At 38.0% G+C, this 23728-nt stretch overlaps 1 protein-coding gene across 2 annotated transcripts in view; it reads left to right on the plus strand.

Annotated features, from left to right (window-relative positions):
- LOC127633151 (ras-related protein Rab-26-like) overlaps window positions 1-23728 on the plus strand; it is a 104304-nt gene that overhangs the window by 17156 nt on the left and 63420 nt on the right. For both annotated transcript variants that reach the window (XM_052112034.1, XM_052112033.1), the window contains exon 3: window positions 23451-23492. In XM_052112034.1, the coding sequence (XP_051967994.1) occupies window positions 23451-23492 (42 nt within the window). The remainder of the gene's footprint in view (window positions 1-23450; window positions 23493-23728) is intronic.

Genomic DNA, 23728 nt, shown 5'->3' on the forward strand with positions numbered 1-23728 from the left:
CCTTTGCTTTTTTTACTCTACATACAACTGTACTGAATAAAAATAATGTGGTATTTTTCTGTTGCTATGAAGCTTAAGTCTGGAGTAGTAAGAATCAGTGCAAGTGTAACACATGTGAACTGTCTGAAGCGTTTTCCCCCTCATTTTACATTTGACAACATTTGAGAACATGGACCGACTTTAAAATGGGTGTGTAAGATGGCCTCTGTAGAACCCCCATTTTGACCTACAGTCACCAAAATTGGTACATATATTGTTCACATCAAGCTGAACAACTTTCATAATTATAGTTATTAGCTCCGCCCAACAGGAAGTTGGCCATTTTGGATTTTTTGAATATTGCATTCTCTGAACTTTTAAATACTCCTCCTAGGGGATCCACGAGACTGTCACCACATTTAGACATCATTATGCCAAGACATTGAAGATGCTAAATTGTGAACAGATTTTTGATATATCGAACAGTGTTGCCATGGTGAGGCAGTAAATTAATGGTGAAAAATGGGAAATAGGAAATTGTCTTATATCTTGTGTGCAATGTGTGATTTAGGGATCACTTCAAGGAAAAATTAAATGCAAAAAAAAAGTGTATAATATGGCCCATTTAAGACAAATAGATTCAGTACAGGTATTGCAAATCAGAGCATGTAGTTTTCTAGCGGTCTATGTTCATGTCCATTATGTGATAATCTATTACCTTCTTGCAGGAATTAATGGACTTTATCAGCACAGAGCCTGATGGAAGTTTAATGTGTGCTGAAGGAACTTGCTATACTTAAATACTTTAAGATTTTAAGCAGTCGAGCGCACATGCCTTCAGGCCGGTCATGTGTGTCTGTATGCTTTCGATGGTCTGGGCATCTGTTTAAGCATATGTGTGCCTCACTGCATGCTTTACTGGCAAACCCAAATGCTTCCACTCACATATGATGTGTCATTTCTGGATCCCTGTTCTGCAGATGGAAATAATCCTATTGCAAGTTTCATTTGTCAGTGAGACAGTGTTTTCAAAACTGACATTCTCTCAGAGCCAAAGATTAAGGAGCTATCTCGTTTTAAATCCTGTGCGTTGAAGCAGACTGTGACTTACTAGTTTGGCAAATTTCACAGTAACAGCAAGGCACTACAATGGAAGAGAATGGGGCCAGTTCATAAGCATTAAAATATACACGGTTTCAAAAGTATAGCCACATGTCATAAACATTATATGTGTTAACATGATTTGAGTATGATTTAAATCTGAATTTCCAGTATTATGTCATTTACCACAGTTATGTCATCATGAGATTGAAATAGTAATATTGGTTAGAACTTTAGCCTACATAGATAAGATTAGTAAATGCTTGGGGTGTAATGGTTCTTGGTAAAAAAAACGAACCTTTCAGTTTGCCACCCATGGTTTGGTAAGCATTGGCACCGCAGTTCACCTCAAGTTTAATGACGCATCTGGTGCACAAGGTTTGGCGATGAAAACAAAGCATCAAACAGGCAGAGTTACAACCCAAATTACAACCTACAGTTGAAATGCCATTATAGAAATATCATCGATAATTAATCATTTACACTGACATCACCCAAGGAAATATATTACGCGCCACACACAGAGCTGCAGTTGAGCGAAACTGGCATTAAGTGCTAGTTCGGATAGACATGAAACAATAACTAAAGTACTTGGGGTGTTCATGTGGGATTTCCATGTATGATTATAATCACGGTCATAATCGCAAAATATATTGAGGGGGACAAGTACCCCCAATAATCAGATATGGCCAAATTGCCAATAATTCATAACCTTGTTGCTGTTCTGCTGCAGTCCATTATGTGCTGTTGTATAATTGTTATTAAGTTATTGCAGGAATAACATAATGGTTTAAAAAGTGTAATGTTTTGTGTGCAAAGTAGTCTAACACAGCTCGTAATGTCATTTGAGATCAAATCAACGAAGGCGGACTCAAGTTTAAAAAACTGATCGGGAACCTTGTGGATTATTCCAGCGCCGTGCATCAGCAAGCAGTTCAGGTTAAGAGTGTTTGTGTCATGTGAGATATGCTAAATTTGACCACTATTTTATGATTAAAATGTTGTACCAACCATAAGTATTTTGCAAGGGTGCAAACTATTCTCCATTTTGCGAAATTCTTATTTTTGTTTTTATTTTTTATTTTAAAATTTTTTTTTTTAATTGAAGTTTAACAAAACAAATAATAAGAACATACAAAAACGTCATTAATACAGAATACAGCATATTAAACAAACAAAGAGCCAGGGGGAGAATCAAATAAATACATTAAAGATAGAAAATAACAGAATGGTTTTAGCAGCCTTCTTATTATTTGAGTCATAGATGGATTTAAGGTACTGTTGTGTCTCTTTACCAAAAGCAACAAAGGAAGGTTTAGAATTACTAAATTTGGCTTTATGAATATGATATTTCCCCAAAATGATCAATAAGTTATCTTCCTGAGTTTTACCTTTGTTAGCATGGAGACCAAACAGCACATCCCTCCATAACAGAGAGAAATTAGCGAAAAGCTTACCAGCAATGTATCGGGACAAATCTTTCCAAAAAGTGCTGGTGTAGGGACATTGCCAGAACAGGTGTGCCGTTGTTTCTGGGCATACACCACATAAAGAGCAGTTAACACATATGTCAAGTTTAAACCTAAGGAGATATTGCTTAGCAGGATAATATCTATGTAAAATTATAAAGGAGATTTCTATTACTTTATTCGTAAGCAGGTATTTGTACGGTAAATTCCATATATATCCCCAATTCAAGTTGTCAAAAAAATTAGACCAATAGGGAACAACATTGGGGGGAGCTGATGACATCTCTCTGGAATAAAGAACGAATATTACGATTGTTATTCCTTGAAGTTGTTCCGAAACAAATATCACCAACCGAGGTCAATCTAGGATCCAAAATAGGTAGGCAATCTGGTTTTCCAGTCCCTTTTAAGAGAGTTAAAATACCAGATGGGATGGCATCCATGACAATTGCAAATTCTCTTGGGGTGATTGGAATGCCAAAAGTGTGAAGGAATTCAGAATAATTTAATAATGAACCGTTATCGTTCAACAGATGAGATACAAGGAGTATGTTATTATTAAACCTTGTGTTATAAAATAAGGATTTATTTTTGAATTTAATAAGCCGATTATTCCAGATGTAGCACCTATGTGGGGAGAAATTATGTTTGTAGATTAAAGACCATGCTAAGAGCATTTGTTTGTGGAATTCAGATAAAATGAACGGAATCTTTTCTATTTTATAATCACATAAAAGTAAAAATTCTAGACCACCAACCTTAGAGAAAATATACTTGGGTATAAAATTCCAAGTCGATGAGGGTTTTTTTTAGAAAATGTTTAATCCAGTTTATCTTAAAAGTGCGAAATTCTTATTTTGAATTGAAAATGTCAAGTACAGTGATGTCATTCATAATTGTCAATGTGAAAACAATAACTGAGCCATTTTCAGCATATCAGGCTTAAAATAAAATGTGAAAGTGTGTATATTGTAAAGGAATTGAATTAATGTGGTTATCTGGAAAGCATTTGGAGGAAATGTTCAGAAAATTCACATTGTCTGAGAAATTGATTGATAAAACACAAAGTATAGAGCATCATCACCCTTAGATTAGAACTAGAACATTAGACCTGTGATTTGAGGCTTCCAATTCTTGAAGAAAAGATTGTTTTAAGGTTCTATGGGGGAAAAAACAATGAGGTACAACTTGAGGACAGTAAATCATTTTGTGTATTTTCTTTTTGCAAGCCAGCTGATGTCATGCCATTTTACCGAGACTTCAGTGATTAAAAGAAATTCTAATTAAATTTGCCTTTTCTTTACAGCTGTCATGGTTTTATGTGTTTTTGTTCATGTCTTTATTTTGGTAAAATAGTTCATGCCATGTTTGTTCCAGTTTCATTGTCATGTGATCTTGTCATGTGTTTCCCATGTTCTTGTGTCTAGTCCACATTGGGTTATTGTTTCATTAGCTTGTTAGCAGTCTCATAACTTGTTTAGAGTTCTGTGTTCATTGGTTATCATTGTCATGTGTTCTCCCAAGTCTAATATTTAGCCCTCATGTTTGCCATTGTCCATTGTTGAGTATTGTGAATGTGTCATTGTTGGTGTGCAGAGCTCAATGTCAAGTTTATTGTCAAGCCAAGCCAATTCATTTCATATAATTTCAAGTCAAGTTTAGTCAAGTCATTCATGTTTATATTTTTTCTCACGTTTGGATTTATGTTTGGGATAATCATCATGTAAATAAACATGCACTTGGGTTTTTAGCTCGTCAGCGTCTCTTCGTCTACCTGTTGCCAGCCTCGCTACAACAGCACAAAACAGAACGAAAAGATGACTGAAATAGGCAAATAGCTAGCAATGCAGACATAGTGTTTGTCTTGCACTGTGAGAACTTAAAAAAAACCCCATTTATTTTAAAACCAAAAATGATAACATTTTGGTCACATTTAAAGTACTTTAACACATTAGCCTTTATTCAGACAATTATTGCATTTTCTGCATTTATTATTTTAAAGGACCAAGGACACCCATAACCATGGTAACCATGACTGCTGTTACCATAGTTTTCTTAGCAAAAATCATGGTTCTGATACAATTAACCATGGTTTATAACAGTAATACTGTAGTTTCCATATAGTAACCATGACAGTAACCATGTTGATTTTGTGGTTACTATGAGCTTACTACAAATACCATGGTAAAACTAAGGTTGCTGTTGTGAAACCATCATTTTTATTAAGGGAAATCCTTTTGAAGTGTTTACCAAATAGAGTATTCTTTGGATTTGGAAGTAATATATTTATTTTTTTCTGAAAAAAGCAAATACCGAACCGTACCGAAACGTTACGCTAAAATCGTGATACAAAGTGAACCATGAGGAATTTGAACCGTTACACCCCTAGTAAATGCTACAATCATGTTAACACATTTAATGTTAATGTGACTATACTTTTGAATCTGTGTGCATTTTAATGTGATTTGTTGTAATTCTTATTCCATTATATTTGTTTTCAAGGAATAGGCTACAATGCAGTTTGACATACTGTAAACTGTTTCTGCAGTAAGACACCATTGAAAATACAGCAGTAATACTGTGAAAACAAAAAATATAATAATAGTGTATGTTTCAGATATAAGTTTTATGGCTGTTTTATATTAAGGCCCTTTTGCTGAAAGATACTGTTGTATAATAAGTCCATTTAAAATAGTGGTCCATTCTGAGAGACCTCTTTTGTGACTTGTCTGTTATATAAAAGTTTTCCTGTCTTTGGGTAATTTTTCTGAGTTCTCAGTGCTTCAACACACAGAATATTGTGTAATACCAAGAACCCATGAGATGAACAAGCTTCAAGCTTAAAGCTAAAAGATAGTCCTGCAAAGATTTTCTATTCATATTAACTCAAAAGACATTTTGAGAAAGAATTTCTCCATGATTTTATGCCACAGTGCTCTCTGAAAACAGTAGTCACAGTGTGACAAAGGCGATTCACTTTCAGCAGCTTTGGAAGTTTTTGGCATGAAAAGAAGCTCTTTTATCTGCTATCACTGAGTGCCAAGGAGTCACACTGCTCCACCCTTGTATTGAAACGAAACCGAATGAAGAAAGTTTCAGCTTTGAAACGCTTTATGTTGGCATCTTTTGAAAATGACAGCTTGGTACACTATGTCTTTGTAGTAGATCTGGTATGGTTCACACCCTTAGGCTTCCATGTTTTGACAAGCTCATTAACTCAGCAACGTCTTGATAGTGTTACACACACTGTTCTGTCCAACTATTCCGTAACATCCTCCAACGCACGTGTAATCAATGCTATATGATATAATTGAAACTGAAAGCAGTGATGCATGGGCATGCATAAATAACAGAACAAAGTGTTTCAGCCTACTTCGGATAATTTCATTTAAACAGCTTTTAGGACAAAAGGGGGAGGGGGCGAGAGAAGGAGAGTTCCTCAGCGCCTTGCGACAGGCCCAGCAATTGGTTGATCTCATAATGATCTGATGGTGTTGATTCATTTGGCTGTGGATTGAGGTAGAACAGACTCTTCTTAAGAGAGTGTACATTTAAATCAATTACCTTCCCTGCTTTTTCTAGTGACATAAAACAGGGTGCACACACACAAATTGTGGACTTTTTCACTTCAACCATCTTGACTGATCGGATTGCTATCCGATTCCACATTTACATTTGGCTGCATAAATGTGTCCTTGCAAAATGGATACAAATTTTAACTCTTTGTGAATTCCCTTTGGTCTTTTCTTGATCGGATAGTTATGCTATCAGTAAAAATGAATGTCGCAACCAAGTGGAAGTACCTGCAAAAAAGTTTCAGCAAAAATACCATAATTATCATTGTTTTTTTATTACAATGCAACTGCCAAAGCAACCACTGTCAAAGAAATGTAACAAAATGTCAGATTCTGAAAGCCTCTTACACTGTTTGAAGTAGATCCCATGTTTATGTGTTTTATCAACATGCCGTAACAAACCGACATAGTGTGATGTATGCAGATATTACGGCAGTTGCATTGTCAGAGAGACCCTCCCCTCAACAAAATTCAGTCACAAGTCGGTCACAGGTGGTGCATCTGAAATACAGAAATAGTACCAGGTGTGAACAATTATGTGTCTTTATGACCATTTATGATCAGATCACCCCCTGGTTGCATATACCTGGTGTAAACTGTGCTGTATTTAATTCTGTTGATGTTGTCTGGTTGGAATCTTTTTCCCAGTTGTGGGAGGGAGTCTGTATAAATGGATGAATCCTTGAGCGCACTGACTCTCTGCAGATCTCTGTTTGTTTTCACAGAGTTATGAGAGTGATTGCAGAGACATATACGTGAGACACACTGTAAATGTTCATGGAGATGTAGCCTACCCCCGCTTTAATCAAGGACTCTCATTCAGCAGGCATTGAGGACAGCTGCCATGGTCTCCCATTCGAGAGAGAGAGAGAGAGAGAGAGAGAGAGAGAGAGAGAGAGAGAGAGAGAGAGAGAGAGAGAGATATGACGGATTAGTCAGCCTGTAGCCATACAAAAACAGCTAGTTTTAATGTCAAGGTCTAGATGATAACATCTTCCACTCTCCAGCGACCTCACTCACAGAGATTGGTAATTGGAAAATGGAAACTCTGAATAAAAGAAAAATACATGTTTCATTTGCTAGACTCTCTTGCTCTTCCTAATATGGATATCTATTCAATATTGACTTGTTCACTCTGTGTGCATTAGTTCAATATAAGTCCATTGTAGGCTGATGGAAGTAGGTCAGTTTGCCATTTGTGTTAGAGATGGGTGAATTGATCTTGAAGTCTTGACACTTTTAATACTCGATCCTCATAAAAATATCGATCCCAGAGTGTGATTTGATTTGACGTTATGTAGGAAAATGAATGCTTAACACTTCGAGGTAAAGAAGAAGAAAAAAATGGCGTAGCAAATAGAATGGTCTTATAATTGTGCATATACCTTTACTTGTAGAAATGCTAAAAGCAGTCACAAAATGTGTCAACAAACATGATGACTCATTCTACATTACACATATCCAATCAGATCCTTTGCAGGGCACCAGCAAGTTCCTCTATTAACACAAAAGGGCAGAGCTCTTTGAAATGTCCTGCCTGATCTCATAAAAATTATGTGACAGTGTCTACATTTTTAATAAATGATATTCTATCGGGAAGACACGCAGGCTTGAGTGAGGTTTAAGATGACATTTATTTGGTGAATGTAAAACAGAAAAGTAATGTCTCTCTTTGGCATAGGCCCCATCTGGCGGTCCAAGGGAGTTGTACTCGGAACCGTCATATCCTGCCAGAGATAGGAGAAAGGGGCGAGGAGCCTACCCCCATGCGGGACGGGGCTCAACTAGTGGTGGTGGAGTTTGCCGTGTTAGCACACTGAAACAGCAATGTGAAAAATTGTGAGCAGACTTATGAAGCAATGGCTTACATGCGATTGGCTAGGGGTTACCCAGCTAATGATGTGATGATGTACAGCTGCTAGTCTTCCCGCTAGAACTACGCTGCGCTTACAATTACACAGTTCATTATATGTAGTCTATTGCGGCAGTTCCAATGTGAAATGTCCACTATGTGGCGCTAAATGCAAGTAAATGTCCTCCGAAACAGATCAAGTTTTTAAGGGTACTGCTCTATCGAGTTTTAAATCAACATAACCTACCTCCCCACCCTAAACTTGGAATCATAAAAAGCAAATGTGAGATGGAAAAAGAAACATTGATAAACAACATTGACAGTTTGTTATATTAAGCAATACTGCCATTGAAAGTACTTGGTATTGAATAATAAAAAAAAAAAATAGTGGTATAGCCCATCGCTCATTTAATGAGTGTGCTACTTTGCAGGCTTGTTTTGCTGTTGCTAAAGCAAGATGGCTGTCTTTCCTTTCTCAGACTGGCTTCTGTGATATCCACAGTTTTCCTGAGCAACCACTGGCTGGCGCCATGATGAATCGAATTGCCTGTTTTGTATATCTGGTCTCGAGACACCAAGTAACAACCGACAAAACGAGCGATCCAGAGGAGAACAACAACTGTTTAAGTGCTGCTTGGTGTAAAAAATGATTTCAGGCTCAACTTGAGCCATTGTTGACTGTCATAAATCAGAATAATTAATGATATCAATGTAACTAACCCCAGACCACAGCTTCATGTCATCTACACACTCAGTGAATATTTACCTTGATACACATAATTACCTCTGCACTGGAAAAGGTTAATTACTCAGAGGTGTGACTAACCTAACGACCAAATCTAATGGCTATGTGAAACGCAAAGGTAATTTTCTATCCCCTTGACAAGAAATGCTTCCAGTACTATTGAGGGAAGAGCTAATGAGAAAGTGTAATTAACGGATGGTTCGGCATGGCGCTCTGTGTGCTGTAAAATCCAGCATTATATATTGGACTGAATATAGGTTTAAAATGAAAGTACAAAGATGGAGTCCTGTTTTAGTCCATGACATAGCTTTAAATTACCAGCAGTAATATTAAGCAGTCTACGCAGGCTTTAGTTGACCATTAACTTTTACGTTTTAAACTGGGAGTGGTCTGATAATTAGAGTGTAGAATGTCATATTATTGTCATATCCAAAAAGTGTGGGGGACAAATTACAAATCTCATCAGCCTCTCTTCACAATAATGCCATGGTTATAATTGTGACAAAAGCTTTAAAAAGGAAATTACCAGAAACATCAAGCATTTTTGTAACGAAAGTTTGATAATTAGGCCTAAAATATTTTTGCGACAACTATAACAAAGTATAAAAAATTTTTCCAACATAATCTCATAGAATGAACATTACTATAACTTCACTTTTACGTGCCAAATTCTACATTTCATTCCGCAATTTCCTGGTGAAATGAACACTACAGACGCTACAACAACAGAGTTTTATTCACTTTCACACAAGTCACAACTGCAGCGACTGATTATTACTTTTATAAACACTTACTTTTCACACTATTACTCAAACAGCTATGATAGGATATCAAAACACTTTTACTCTAATATATAATTTGACAACCACTTTACACAACCACCTACATATACACACCTACTCTAGCATGAATAGCTTCCAGGATAGCTCACCTGAAAGTGTTGGAATTTCGACTAGTCAGGCAGCGGTTTGAGCACAGCCTCATGAGACAAAAATGTCATAAAAGCGACACAAAATGACATGGTTCCTTCAGAAATGTTGCTTTTGATGTCGCATTTGCTTTTTCCACACTAAGAGTTAGGTTTAGATGATGATTTAGGGTAAGGATGTCTGTTTTGTTTACCTTTCATTAGCATGTACCACACTATTAATTAGATTTAGATGTTGATTTAGGGTAAGGATGTCTGTTTTGCTCACTTCTCATTTGCTTTTAAAACACGATTGCTCAGATTTAGTGTAAAGTTTTAGGTTAGGGAGGTTCATTTTACTCATTAAAACCTCCATCTAATATTCACCTTACAAGCCTTGTCTGATTCACCATTTCTCTCGCTTTTGGTGCCCCTGCTGGACATTTCACTTGGAAACTGCAGCCATGTAATGTTCATGAGGTCAGTATTTATTTATTTATTTGTTAAAGATGTCTTTTCTACTCAGGATAGTTTGCTTGATACGTTATGTAAAATTTGCCCCAACTAATTTGCTGAAAGGGGAACATTGGTGGCCATTGTGGGACTGTCGTTTCCTGCTTGCATGGCTTTTATGGTTTTATTTCTGAACAGCATCAAATGGAAATAAAATAAAACAAATAAGATATTTGTTTCTGCAGATTTAAACATTTACATGTGAATTTACAGGGTAAATTGGGACATTCTGGTCACTGTGTGATGATTTTTTTTTTTTTTTATCATATTAGATATGTACTGTATACTGGAAATTATATTTTGCTTGTTTTCTTATACTCATGGAATATGGAAATGTAAATCAATGGTTAGGCCACACACTGCATCTCTATGTCACTATGTTAGTGTTCTCCACGCTTGTTTATGGACAAAGTGTCAAAGACACGTCATCAATCATTTTAGCTGAATGATTAGCTGGTCAGCTGAAAAGGTCAATTACAACATTTTGCACATGATTAAGCAAATAGCACAAGCCACAACTATGTCCTCAGATTCACATTGCATCCTGAATACATTCAGAGACTAAATGAGTTATCAGCCCTTTTATTTGCACTTAAAGCATTTACAGGAGATCAGAATCTGGAAAATATGTGGTCTCAATAAATATTCATGAGACATTGCTTTGTCAGGTCCTGAGAGTTTGAGTGACAGCTGGCCCAGCCCAGTAGCTTTTGTTTTTTTGCATTGGCTTGTCATGAATATTACACCTGACGGTGTTATGAACACAGCAGGTCATTATGGTTGATTATGAGAGTGTCCATCCACACACCACTTAGCTACTCTATGACCTACATCACTGGCCTCAAAGAGTTCAGAAGTAGGGTGCTAAATAGGACCTGAAATGGGACATCTGTTAATCTTCTCTGGCTGGGCTTTGAAGTATCTTGGGTGATGCATAGACCAACACTGACCAATAGTCTCGTTTAGACCAGATGACCAGAATATGCAAACACTCTCAACTCACTGAAGCCCCATTTTCAGTGTTAAAGTACTTTCTGCTATCACAGCTTATTACGCAGAGACAGCTGTACACTGTGTTCCAAATGGGATAAATCTGCCTCACTTCAAAGGAAGAACGATCGTTGCCGCCATTGAAGGGTTGTTCAAAACAGAAGGGCTCATAAATAGCTACCGGAACTGGACCATACTACTTATTCATGTATTTATCTAATCAGTCAATCATGTGACAGCAGTAAGGTCCATAACATCTTGCAGAAATGGATTAGGAGCTTCAGATAATGTTCACATCAACCATCAGAATAAGGAAAAATGTGATCTCTGTGATTTCGATCATGGTATGATTGTTGGTGCCAGACGGGCTGGTTTGAGTATTTCTGTAACTGCTGATCTCCTGGGATTTTCACACACAACAGTCTCTAGAGTTTACTCAGAATGGTGCCAAAAACAAAAAACATCCAGTGAGCCTTGTTGATGAGAGAGGTCAACAGAGAATGCCCAGACTGGTTCAAGATGACAGAAAGGCTATGGTAACTCAGATAACACCTCTGTACAATTGTAGTGAGCAGAATAGCATCTCAGAATACACAACACATCAAACCTTAAGGCGGATATGGCTACAACAGCAGAAGACCATGTTGGGCACTTTATTAGGACCATAGTGTTCCTAATAAAGTGCTCGGTGAGTGTAAGTAAAACTTGCAAAACATTGCTCTGTTTGTTGGAGCTTCCTAACCAGTGCAACACAGCAACATATGCCAATAGTGTGATTTTGGAATGGGACAGTATGTTTATCTGGCCAAAGACAAACGAGGGGAGTGTTTGGAAACCCTGCTAAAAACTTTATTATTTTTTGTGATTTAATTTGGATGATGTGAGTGGAGTAGAAATTACACACTTCAGTTTTAAACGCTGAGCTAATAATGAAACAAGAAAAAACCTGTCAAGGATAAAAGAAGGGAAGAAAGAGCCAAAAACTTGGAGAGCTCAAGAAGTAATGCGATTTGTTGTGTGAAAGAAGGAAGTGAAATTGCAGCTCAGGCTTTCTGAAGTTTATGGCCCTCTCATTACCAGCTCCTTCAAAGGCCTCTCTAGGAGCTGCCTTCAAACCCACTCAATTCTTGAGAGAGAGAGACAACTAGAGCCAGAAAAAGAAAGAGGGTGGGGGGGAAAAGAGACAAGGAGGGAGGTCTTCTACTGTACACCTATATTAATATGGTCAGTGATTCTTATCTGGTTTTGCTTCAGGACTCCGATTTAGATGTGGCGACCCAACACAATGGCAAGTCCCTAATCTGTATTTAAAGGGATAGTACACCCCAAAAATAAAACTTTTGTCATGATTCACTCACCCAATTCTTTCCAAACTCTTATGACTTTCTTTCTTCTGTGGCAGACAAAATTGGATGTTGGCCAGAATGTTAGCCTCTGTCAACTTTCACTTTCATTTAATCTTTTACCTTATGATGAAACTGAATTGTCGGTTGCTGAGTCTAATCTTTCGCCTAACATCTCATTTTGTGTTCCACAGAATAAAGTAAGTCATAAAAGTTTGGAACAACATGAATGTGAGTAAATGATGACACTTTTCATTTGAAGGTGAACTTACCATTTAATAATCTTGCATAGATTTGTTTATGGTGTTCGAGGATAAGTAGCATGTAACGCAACCTGTCCAAAATGGCCTTGTTTAACTACCTAACATGAGCTATCAGAATAGAAGTTTTTTTTATACAATGCATAGATCCATAGTAAATTCTGATTGGATGAGCTGTGTTTGAAGCCGTTTTAAACAACAAACCAATATATGCAAAAAAACATACTCCTGTGACTGCACATTCTGTTAATTCTTATGTAGGCTGACATGTAATGTAGCAACTACAGCATTCTGAGCATCCTCCTTTAAACAAGCATCGTTTAAACAAGCCTCGTTCGTTGGACACATGTAACATGGTTGCTATGACAGCATGCCACTCTTTCATACCTGTCAACACTCCCGTTTTTCCCGGGTTTCTCCCGTTTTTTAGCCCTATCTCCCGGACCCCTCCCGGTTTGTTATTTCTCCCGGGAAACTCCCGTAATTTGCATGGCCCAAACTCCTTTATGAATAATCGCCGATTATTATTATTAATCGGACCAATATGTTTGTCTAATGTTGATCAGTTGCCAGATTGTATTAAATGCATTATATTCACACAATCCACACACCATTTACAATTTCAACCCATTTGTCACCTCAACCTGGCAACCTAGTATAACCCAGTTGTGCAGTCGCGGAAAGTTTAACCCAAAGCGAGCCGATAGACATGATGGCAGGTGAAGGCGGTGTCCCCACAAAGAAACTGAAGTACAATTGTAAATTTCAACAATGTTGGACGCTAACAATGTACGTGCATCTTACCCAGTCATATAGACAACCTCCACGCTTTTTGTAAGGTATGTCGCATTGATTTTAATGTAGGCCACGGCGGGAAAAATGACATTAGCCAGCACATTAAAACACAGCGGCATCATCGCGCAGAAGAGGCAAGTAAGGGCACACAGGCGATCTCATCCTTCCATCACGAAAGGACAGACAGAGAGTTACAGAAAATCGCATGAGCATGAATAACAGCACTCTTTGCTCTCTCCTATCCTGCAAAATAAACCACACCGGTTTGGTTTCAAAATACACTCCGTCCAAGAGGGCACTGAGAGCAGCAAAATCTGCCACATACAATTACAACACTTCAAAAAAAAAAGTGAGCACAATATTCATGTTTACAAAACATACTGTACTTATGTTTACAAAAGAGAGACAGTTATTGATGCTCAAGGAATGAACTGTAAATAAATGTGTTAAATTAGTTTGTACCACAGTGTTATGTGTTTGTACCAGTGTTAAAAACTGTGATGTTTTGTTGTAATAAAATGACAAATAAAAAAATTAAGAAATATTAATAAATTAAGTTATGTTTTCATTTATGGGTATTGCAATGTAAATAATACACTTAACACGTGCAGTACACTTAACAGCAGTACCCCCCCCAAAAAAAATCTCCGGATTTTGAAAACCAAATGTTGACAGGTATGCACTCTTTAACAAGCACAAGCACTTTGAGTGAGTAGGAAACAAAGTCCCTTTAGAAGGGAATGTATGAGGTAAATTTTAGGAGAGTTATAATGATGTAAAGAGAAAAGAAAATAGTGTATTTTAGTCTAATACTTTATTTTACTTATATATTAATCTAATTATACATATTATATACTCTGCACACATTTACTGAGGTACTTCAACTTGGGAATTAACAGTCCTTGCTTTTGAACATCATATTTATGGGCAAATTAGCATAATTAGTTTAGACATTTCCATTGAAGCAAAGAATTGTGGGTTGTGAGTTCCTACGAAGAATACACCTCATGCATCCTCCGAATTCCCATGAAAGATGGTTCTATGCCAAAGTGTCCTACGCGCTTTTCTGAAACAAGACAGCCTCGATGACGAACGTATGACCTCCGGAGGACACGTCCTTCCAAACGAGACACAGCCTTTGCCACCTGCAGCCATAATGTCAGTATGACGATACAGCTGTGAGGTGTTGGGTGGAGTTAATGTTTGAACTGATGAAGAGAAGATCTGATCCTGACTGTGATCTTTGCAGATTTTTTGACTCTCACTGAGCAAGGAATACTTTCTTGTTATAGGCTATAACTGCATTTCAATTTTAAAGTTATAGTGCTGTTTATGTATTTTTATACTGTGCATTTGACATATTTCATTACATTCATTTTAAGTTAACATCGCATGACAAAAGTCATTATTACAGCTGAGTGAATAAGAACCTCTGATTCAGTCAGTGAGTTGTTAGATGATTCAAACTGATACTATCTGCGTGATTAATCAGAATCTCTCTGTCTCAATCTCTCTTTAAATGAGTCCTTTAACCTTACCAGACTCATTATCCTATTATCCTATTATCATTATATGCGGTACATTCATCTTCTTCATTTAATGGATTTAAGCACCTTTCTTCAAAAGATGAAATACAGGTCCTTCTCAAAAAATTAGCATATTGTGATAAAGTTCATTATTTTCCATAATGTAATGATAAAAATTAAACTTTCATATATTTTAGATTCATTGCACACCAACTGAAATATTTCAGGTCTTTTATTGTTTTAATACTGATGATTTTGGCATACAGCTCATGAAAACCCAAAAATCTCAAAAAATTAGCATATCATGAAAAGGGTCTCTAAACGAGCTATTAACCGAATCAACTAATTAATTCTAAACACCTGCAAAAGATTCCTGAGGCTTTTAAAAACTCCCAGCCTGTTTCATTACTCAAAACCGCAATCATGGGTAAGACTGCCGACCTGACTGCTGTCCAGAAGGCCATCATTGACACCCTCAAGCAAGAGGGTAAGACACAGAAAGAAATTTCTGAACAAATAGGCTGTTCCCAGAGTGCTGTATCAAGGCACCTCAGTGGGAAGTCTGTGGGAAGGAAAAAGTGTGGCAAAAAACGCTGCACAACGAGAAGACGTGACCGGACCCTGAGGAAGATTGTGGAGAAGGACCGATTCCAGACCTTGGGGACCTAGTGGAAGCAGTGGACTGAGTCTGGAGTAGAAACATCCAGAGCCACCGTGCACAGGCGTGTGCAGGAAATGGGCTACAGAGAAGCAGCACTGGACTGTTGCTCAGCGGTCCAAAGTACTTTTTCGGATGAAAGCAAATTTTGCATGTCATTCGAAATCAAGGTGCCAGAGTCTGGAGGAAGACTGGGGAGAAGGAAATGCCAAAATGCCTGAAGTCCAGTGTCAAGTACCCACAGTCAGTGATGGTCTGGGGTGCCATGTCAGCTGCTGGTGTTGGTCCACTGTGTTTTATCAAGGGCAGGGTCAATGCAGCTAGCTATCAGGAGATTTTGGAGCACTTCATGCTTCCATCTGCTGAAAAGCTTTATGGAGATGAAGATTTAATTTTTCAGCACGACCTGGCACCTGCTCACAGTGCCAAAACCACTGGTAAATGGTTTACTGACCATGGTATTACTGTGCTCAATTGGCCTGCCAACTCTCCTGACCTGAACCCCATAGAGACTTTGTGGGATATTGTGAAGAGAAAGTTGAGAGACGCAAGACCCAACACTCTGGATGAGCTTAAGGCCGCTATCGAAGCATCCTGGGCCTCCACAACACCTCAGCAGTGCCACAGGCTGATTGCCTCCATGCCACGCCGCATTGAAGCAGTCATTTCTGCAAAAGGATTCCCGACCAAGTATTGAGTGCATAACTGAACATAATTATTTGAAGGTTGACTTTTTTTGTATTAAAAACACTTCTTTTATTGGTCGGATGAAATATGCTAATTTTTTGAGATAGGAATTTTGGGTTTTCATGAGCTGTATGCCAAAATCATCAGTATTAAAACAATAAAAGACCTGAAATATTTCAGTTGGTGTGCAATGAATCTAAAATATATGAAAGTTTAATTTGTATCATTACATTATGGAAAATAATGAACTTTATCACAATATGCTAATTTTTTGAGAAGGACCTGTATATTATACTGGCTATGGATAATAGACTATTGAATATTATTCAGTGGCATTAATCATTTATGTAAGGGTAAGTTTCACAGCCAGACTTTTGACTTGCGACCCAACATGTCCACCCTGAGGGTGGAAAATGGTCATGTAACCATTAAAAAAACACTGCTACAATTGTTTTTTTTTTTAAATAATGCCCCTTTAATCATGTAGCTAGCCCATAAATGTAGCACAACATAATTTTGTCAGTTTGGTCACAGTGTAATGTTCTGATGTATTAGTTCTCATTTCACCTGTCAATAAACTTATGTTGTGACAGTGAGAAGCACTGATACTGAAAACTTGAATTAAAATAATGAAATATTTCTTTGGCTGTTGATGGCAGTATTTATATAGAGTCACCTGCAGCAGAGCCGGAAGTTCTGACAGCATTAACAGAACACCACATTTCAACACCAAGGGATTTTCAGGCTTGTGATTGACTAAAACATCCCCTAAAGACATTGACTGACAGCATTGACTGGGGCCAAACCAACACAGAGGAACAAAACAAAGCATTCGTTTGTGATTTTAATTAGGCTCATTAAGCTAGATTTTTCTCAATGAAAAAGTGTAGTTGACATGAAAAACTTTGAAGTGAAATTTATGGACATGCATTAGCTACTTAAAAGCATTTTTTGGGTTATGATAAACATGGATTCTTGTTAAAGCCGAAGGATCATCTTATGCCTTGTGTTGTGTGTAATATTATTTACTGAGTTTATCAACAGAAGTTCATGTGCTTAATTTAAAATGAGTGGAAAATAAAACCAGTTCTTGGTTCTGTTGTAACTTTCACTCGAGACTGTTTATAATGTGGACTTGATATCGTTTCACCCAATTTATCCACTTTAGGCCTAAAAATGACTCATTTACAACTTTGTTCTCAGAAGTGTTTGTCTTTTGAAGGCTTTGGCCGCATCTCTATGCAAATTTGATGACAAAATGAGTTCAGGATTTGGTCGTTACATAAGCTGCTCCTCTAACAGTAACTAATTGGCTTGTCAGAGTCAGAGAGGAGGAAGTGTAGGTGTTTGCTCTGAGTCACTTGATGTCTCCACTGTCCTACCCATTTATGACCCAAACTAACAAGTGCCAAGGGACCTCTTCCTTAACCGGCTGTTTTAACAATATACAACTTGAGCTGAAGGTATCACCACCTTCACTGAGACAGAAGTGTGTCCTGACAACACACACCTATAATTGGTTGTACTGTACCATCATCTTTTCTGAAAAAAATATAAAGTGCCATGTCAATTTAGTATTATCTATGATTGCCATTACACTCGGTAAAATATTTTAGCCTATTATTGAAGGTGCTATATGTAAAACTGACAAGCTTTTGAAATGGGTACTGCAGTCCAAATTCAAAATATTGGAGTTGTCTGCCCCACCCCAGACTCGAAGCTCATGCGGGTTGCCAGAATGAGGACGCGCAACAAGAAACTGTATTTAAATTGCATTATATCAACTTCCTTAGTTTCAGCTACATACTTATGTATTCATACTAGGAAATACACTTCACAATGGGGGTTGAAAACTAATATTGATTCAGATATTGACCATTCTGAAAGTGTTCCACATGATAGACATCCAATACTGGACAGTGGCGGGGCCATCAAGTGATGCTTCTTCCAGTCCCTCTTTCTAGGAGTGGAGGTGCTTAGACCCTCATAGCTAAAAAATATACCTACCAATCTAACGCGAGCAACATTTCACAACATTCATTGATTCAGTCACAAAAAACAATGATCTCTTCTAAAAAGGATGTAAGGTTTACATTAGATTAGACAGATAATAACTATAGCAAGTAGCTAGGGATGGGCATTAGTAATGTTACTCGATTTGGACATTAGTTTTTATTAAACGTATAAAGTAATCGGATTTGTAAAAAAGTCAATTTTAGTCAAGCTTGTGGTTTCTGTCCTATTTTTCTGTCACGCTGGTTGTTGCCGAGGTAGTAAACAGCCGTGGCCCGTCCGCTCTGCCACATTAGTCGGGATCAATTCACCAGCTGCCTTGAAACCAGGTTGCACATGAAACGCAGAGTATGAATGCAAGTACTCAAATGTAGAATTTACGCAAAATGTCCATTCACATTAGTAGCCGAGATAAATTAGATAGCTAATTTTAGGTGACACTCAATGCTTTCCTGTTAAGGAGAAAATTAGCCTACTCAGCATCTGTTTTAAAGGATTTCTGGGCTTTAAGCTGTCTCCATCTTCCAAAGACATCTCCAATATTTATCCTTGTTTTATTATGCCTCTGGTCAAGGTGGTTTTTAAACAGATGGTGAGGATTTTTTGGTTGGGTGGAATCTGTAATCTCTGATCCAGTTAGTTTGGTGGATTCCATGGCTGCAGCATGTTCAAATCTGGCAACCCGGCGGTGTCGAAATACTATTGGTGAGTGGGCAGAGGGCGGGATCACACAGCCCTATATATATATATATATATATATATATATATATATATATATATATATATATATATATATATATAGGAAAAGTAGGAAAAAAAAACATTAAATTAACATTTACTACTGTATGAATGCGTCCTGTGTGAACGTTCCCTTTCACTACATCACACGATCTCATATGAAAGAAAAAATAGGATGGAAGTCATCCATCAATGAGGGTTGAAATAGTTATTTTAAAACCACAGTTCAGCTGTTCTCAGCAACCCCATTTTTATTTACTCTGAGGGTTTTGATTGTCCCTTTCTTGGCTTTCTTTCGTAAACCTTTTACCATGTCCTACTGTATCTCGCTCACTCTTTGTAAATCTCAATATTTGCACTGAAAACTGCAGAGGAACCTGACTCTGTAAAAGATTATATAATCTTCAAGAGTGACTCCCTTATGACTGATTATTAGAATAGAGGTTTCCAAGGTTTGCTTTAATAAATTCAATTGGTTTTGTTTATTGCAATGCCTTCTGAAAACACCTTGGAATTATCAACAAATATAACGTGGAATAATAAAAATTATTCAGTCGAACATGTAACAGGTTGATTAATAGATGTACAAACAAGTTTAACACACTTCTTAAGCCAGGGAAATGTGGCATAAAAATATCAAAAAGTACCATCAGACATGCAATATGAATATTTACTGCTTAAATTAATAGTCACACACACAGTAAATAATCATATTTTACTTATTCAATATTCAAACATAAAAGTTTTGATTGAACAAGTAACTTTTTGCATTAAAAATACATGCAAAGACATGTTTTAGAAGCATCACATAATTTTTTTATTCGCAAACAGCCAGTATGCATTGGTCATGACATGGGGTCCCATTCATACAGTTGTTGATTAATTATCATTGTTAGATCATGTTTGGCCTCAAATCTGTCATATCTGCTCTCAGGAAATGAAAGCCTAAGTGATTATTCTTGCAGAGGAGTAACAGTACGTCATTCATTCATTTACATTTACACATTTGGCAGACACTTTTATCCAAAGCAACTTACAGTGCACTTATTACAGGGACAATCCCCCCGGAGCAACCTGGAGTAAAGAGCCTTGCTCAAGGGCCCAACAGTGGCATCTTGGTGGTGCTGGGGCTTGAACCCCCAACCTTCTGGTCAGTAACCCTGAGCCTCAACCACTAAGCCACCACTGCCACGACATTCATTCATTCATTCAATTTTGGCATCTCATCCAGTCTTGATCTAGACAATGGCCACCGATAAGGGGGGACAACTGGACCTTTTTTCCAGGGCTTGAAGTTGTGCCCGGACGAACTGGAGGGGGGAGCCCTGAGAAAGACTGTTCCATATTGTAGAGCGCATCCAAACGCAGTCAATGGGAGATAAGGTTCTAAACAGTGCACAATAGCAAAAGCAAAAGCTGCTGAGGTAGTGCACATTGCGGGAATAACTGAATGGAGGGGTGTCAGCTGAATACATTTTGTACTGGGCCTAAGAATTTCTAACTGCAGCCCTGATCTAGACATCAGCCTAAACTACATACCCCATAATGTCAAAGTATTCAGACCCTTTGCTATGACACTTGAAATTTAGCTCAGGTACATCTCAATTCTATGGATCATCTTTTAGATGTTTCTACACTTTGATTGGAGTCTACCTGTGGCAAATTCAATTGACTGGACCTGATTTGGAAAGGCACACACCTGTCTATATAATTTCAGCTGTGTGTGTCTCACAGCTGAAAGTGCATATCAGAGCAAAAACCAAGCCATGAGTTCAAAGGAACTGCCTGCAGAGCTCAGAGACAGGAATGTGTCAAGGCACAGATCTGGGGAAGGCTACATTGAAGGTACCCAAAGCACAGTAGCCTCCATAATATTTAAATGGGAGAAGTTTGGAACAACCAGGACTACCAGAGCTGGGTGCCTGGCCAAACTGAGCAGTTGGGGGAGAAGGGCCTTGGTAAGAGATGTGACCAATAACCTGATGGTCACTCTGGTTTAGCTCAAGAGATCATGTGTGGAGATCACTGCAACACTTTACCAATCTGAGCTTTTTGGCAGAGTGGCCAGACAGAAGCCTCTCCTCAGTGCAAGACACCTGAAAGCCTGCTTGAATTTAGCAAAAATCACCTTAAGGACTCTCAGACAGTGAGAAACAAGATTCTCTGGTCTGATGAAACGATTATTGAAATGTTTGGCCTCAATTCCAAGCATCAAGTCTGGAGGAAACCAGGCACCTCTTAATCGCCTGCACAATACCATCCCAACGGTGAAGCATGGTGGTGGAAGAATCATGCTTTGGGATTGTTTTTCAGCTGCAGGGACTGGGGTACAGGTCAGGGTTAATGGAAAGTTGAACGCAGCAAAATACAGAGATATCCTTAATGAAAACCTGGTCCAGAGCACTCACGACCTCAGACTGGACCGAAGGTTCACCTTTCAACAGGACAGTGACCCTAAGCACACAGGCAAGACAATGTAAGTGTTACTTAGGGACAACTCTGTGAATGTCCCCTGAGTGGCCCAGCCAGAGCCCGGACTTGAACTCAATCAAACATCTCTGGAGAGACCTGAAAATAGCTGTTCACTGATGGTCCCCATCCAGCCTGATAGAGCTTGAGACGATCTGCAGAGATTAATGGCAGAAAATCCCCTAAACCAGGTGTGCAAAGCTTGTCGCATCATACTCAAACAGACTTGGTGCTGTAATCGCTGCCAAAGGTGCTTCAACAAAGTACTAAGTTAAGGGTCTGAATACTTATGTCATTGTGATATTTCAGTTTATTTCCCCTCCCCTTTTCTCCCCAATTTGGAATGCCCAATTGCCAATGCGCTCTAAGTCCTTGTCGTGGCATATCGACTCGCCTCAGTCCGGGTGGCGGAGGACGAATCTCAGTTGGCTCCGCATGTGAGACTGTCAACCCGCATATCTTATCACATGTCTTGTTGAGTGCATTAGCGCAGAGATTATAACGCGCGTGGAGGCTCTATTCTCTACGGCATCCATGCAGAACTCACCATGAGCCCCACCAAGAGTGAGAACCACATTATAGTGACCACAAGGAGGTTACCCCATGTGACTCTTCCCTCCCTAGCAATGTGTTTGATGTTGCCATTGTATTATAAAAGCATGCTTCGCTTCATGCTGAAGAACAGCCCTTACCTACCGAAAAACCTCTATAATCCACAGCATCTCACAGCATATTGATGTACTGTATCTTCTGAGATGTTGGTGTTATTGTTTAGTTGGTTCCTGAATGAAACTTTCTTGTTGTGTCAGTTTCTTGTTACTTAGACATCTCAGTTTGACGGCAGGTTTATTATGATGAATTGCCACAAGTATCGTAATATTATGATGCAATGACAGCTGTACTGACCCAAGTCCTGAGAGCTCAGCTGTCCCGCTGTTTAGCAGAGTAAGCCGAAAATATGCACTTATTTATTTATTTATTTTTAGGAAAAGTGTCAACCTTCCAATTTGGTGTGTGCTTCAGCTCTATAACAATATGGCAGCTTGATGCAAGACTTGGCATGAGTTCACACTGAAGATGACAGCACAATTGTTAGCTTTTTTATTTTTTGGACAAATAATCAAGCTGTTTTAAGAAAAACCTGTCACCTGTCCCCAACTCCAATGATGTAAAGCAAAAGAAGATGCAATAAAAAAAATTATACAAAATATATACAAAAAAATAAATGATTTTGCGATGTCTTGATAGCCTTGATCTCAACATGTCAACAAACTGCAGATGTTAAAGGAGATTTATCTGCATGCGTATGTGTTTGTAAGTTGCTTTGTGTTAAATCAGTTTTCTCACTCATCATTAGGTGTAATGGTGATAATATAATGAGAATGTACGATCTCTACACTGATTAGAAAGTGTGGAACTGGTTTTCTGGTTGGATCAAGAATTAGCCCCCAAAGTGCCTCAATTAATGCGTGACAAAAGAAAATTGTCTGCCATGGTGCTTTGAGCATTGCCATATTGCCATTCTGACCTCATAAAACCAAAACATTTGTACTGCTTTCTGGACATTTGAATTGAAACAGAACAGATCAGTGTAATATATGGGGGTAATAGTTCTGGAGATTTAATAAAGCTCAAAGTAAAAATAAATCACACACACAAACAATCTGCTGACAACCTTTAAACGCACGATGAATCTGCAATACTTGCCAAGCAAACCAAATCACCTTGGTACTCAGTGACCCAGAGTAAATGATAATGAGACATCCCAGTGAACTTAAAAAAAAAAGCCATGACTTGCTAAACTGATTTTTCGTTTCTCTTTTATTGCAGAATAAGGTGTTGAATATTGATGGCGTGAGGGTAAAACTACAGGTGAGCATAATTTATTTCATGCATCTTTTTAATCATATTTTTATTTTTGGGGTAAAATATTCCTTTAAACATGTTTAAAGGAATATTTTACCCCAAAAATAAAAACTCTTCATAATTTACTAACCCTCATGTTGTTTCAAACCCAAATGCGATTCTTCCAAATGAGACATTTTGAAGAATGTACCGTTCTGTCTTTTCCATGCATTTACAGTTAAGGGTTAAATGGGGGCAGAGCG

Source organism: Xyrauchen texanus, chromosome 40 (genome assembly GCF_025860055.1).
Source record: "Xyrauchen texanus isolate HMW12.3.18 chromosome 40, RBS_HiC_50CHRs, whole genome shotgun sequence".
NCBI lineage: Eukaryota > Metazoa > Chordata > Actinopteri > Cypriniformes > Catostomidae > Xyrauchen > Xyrauchen texanus.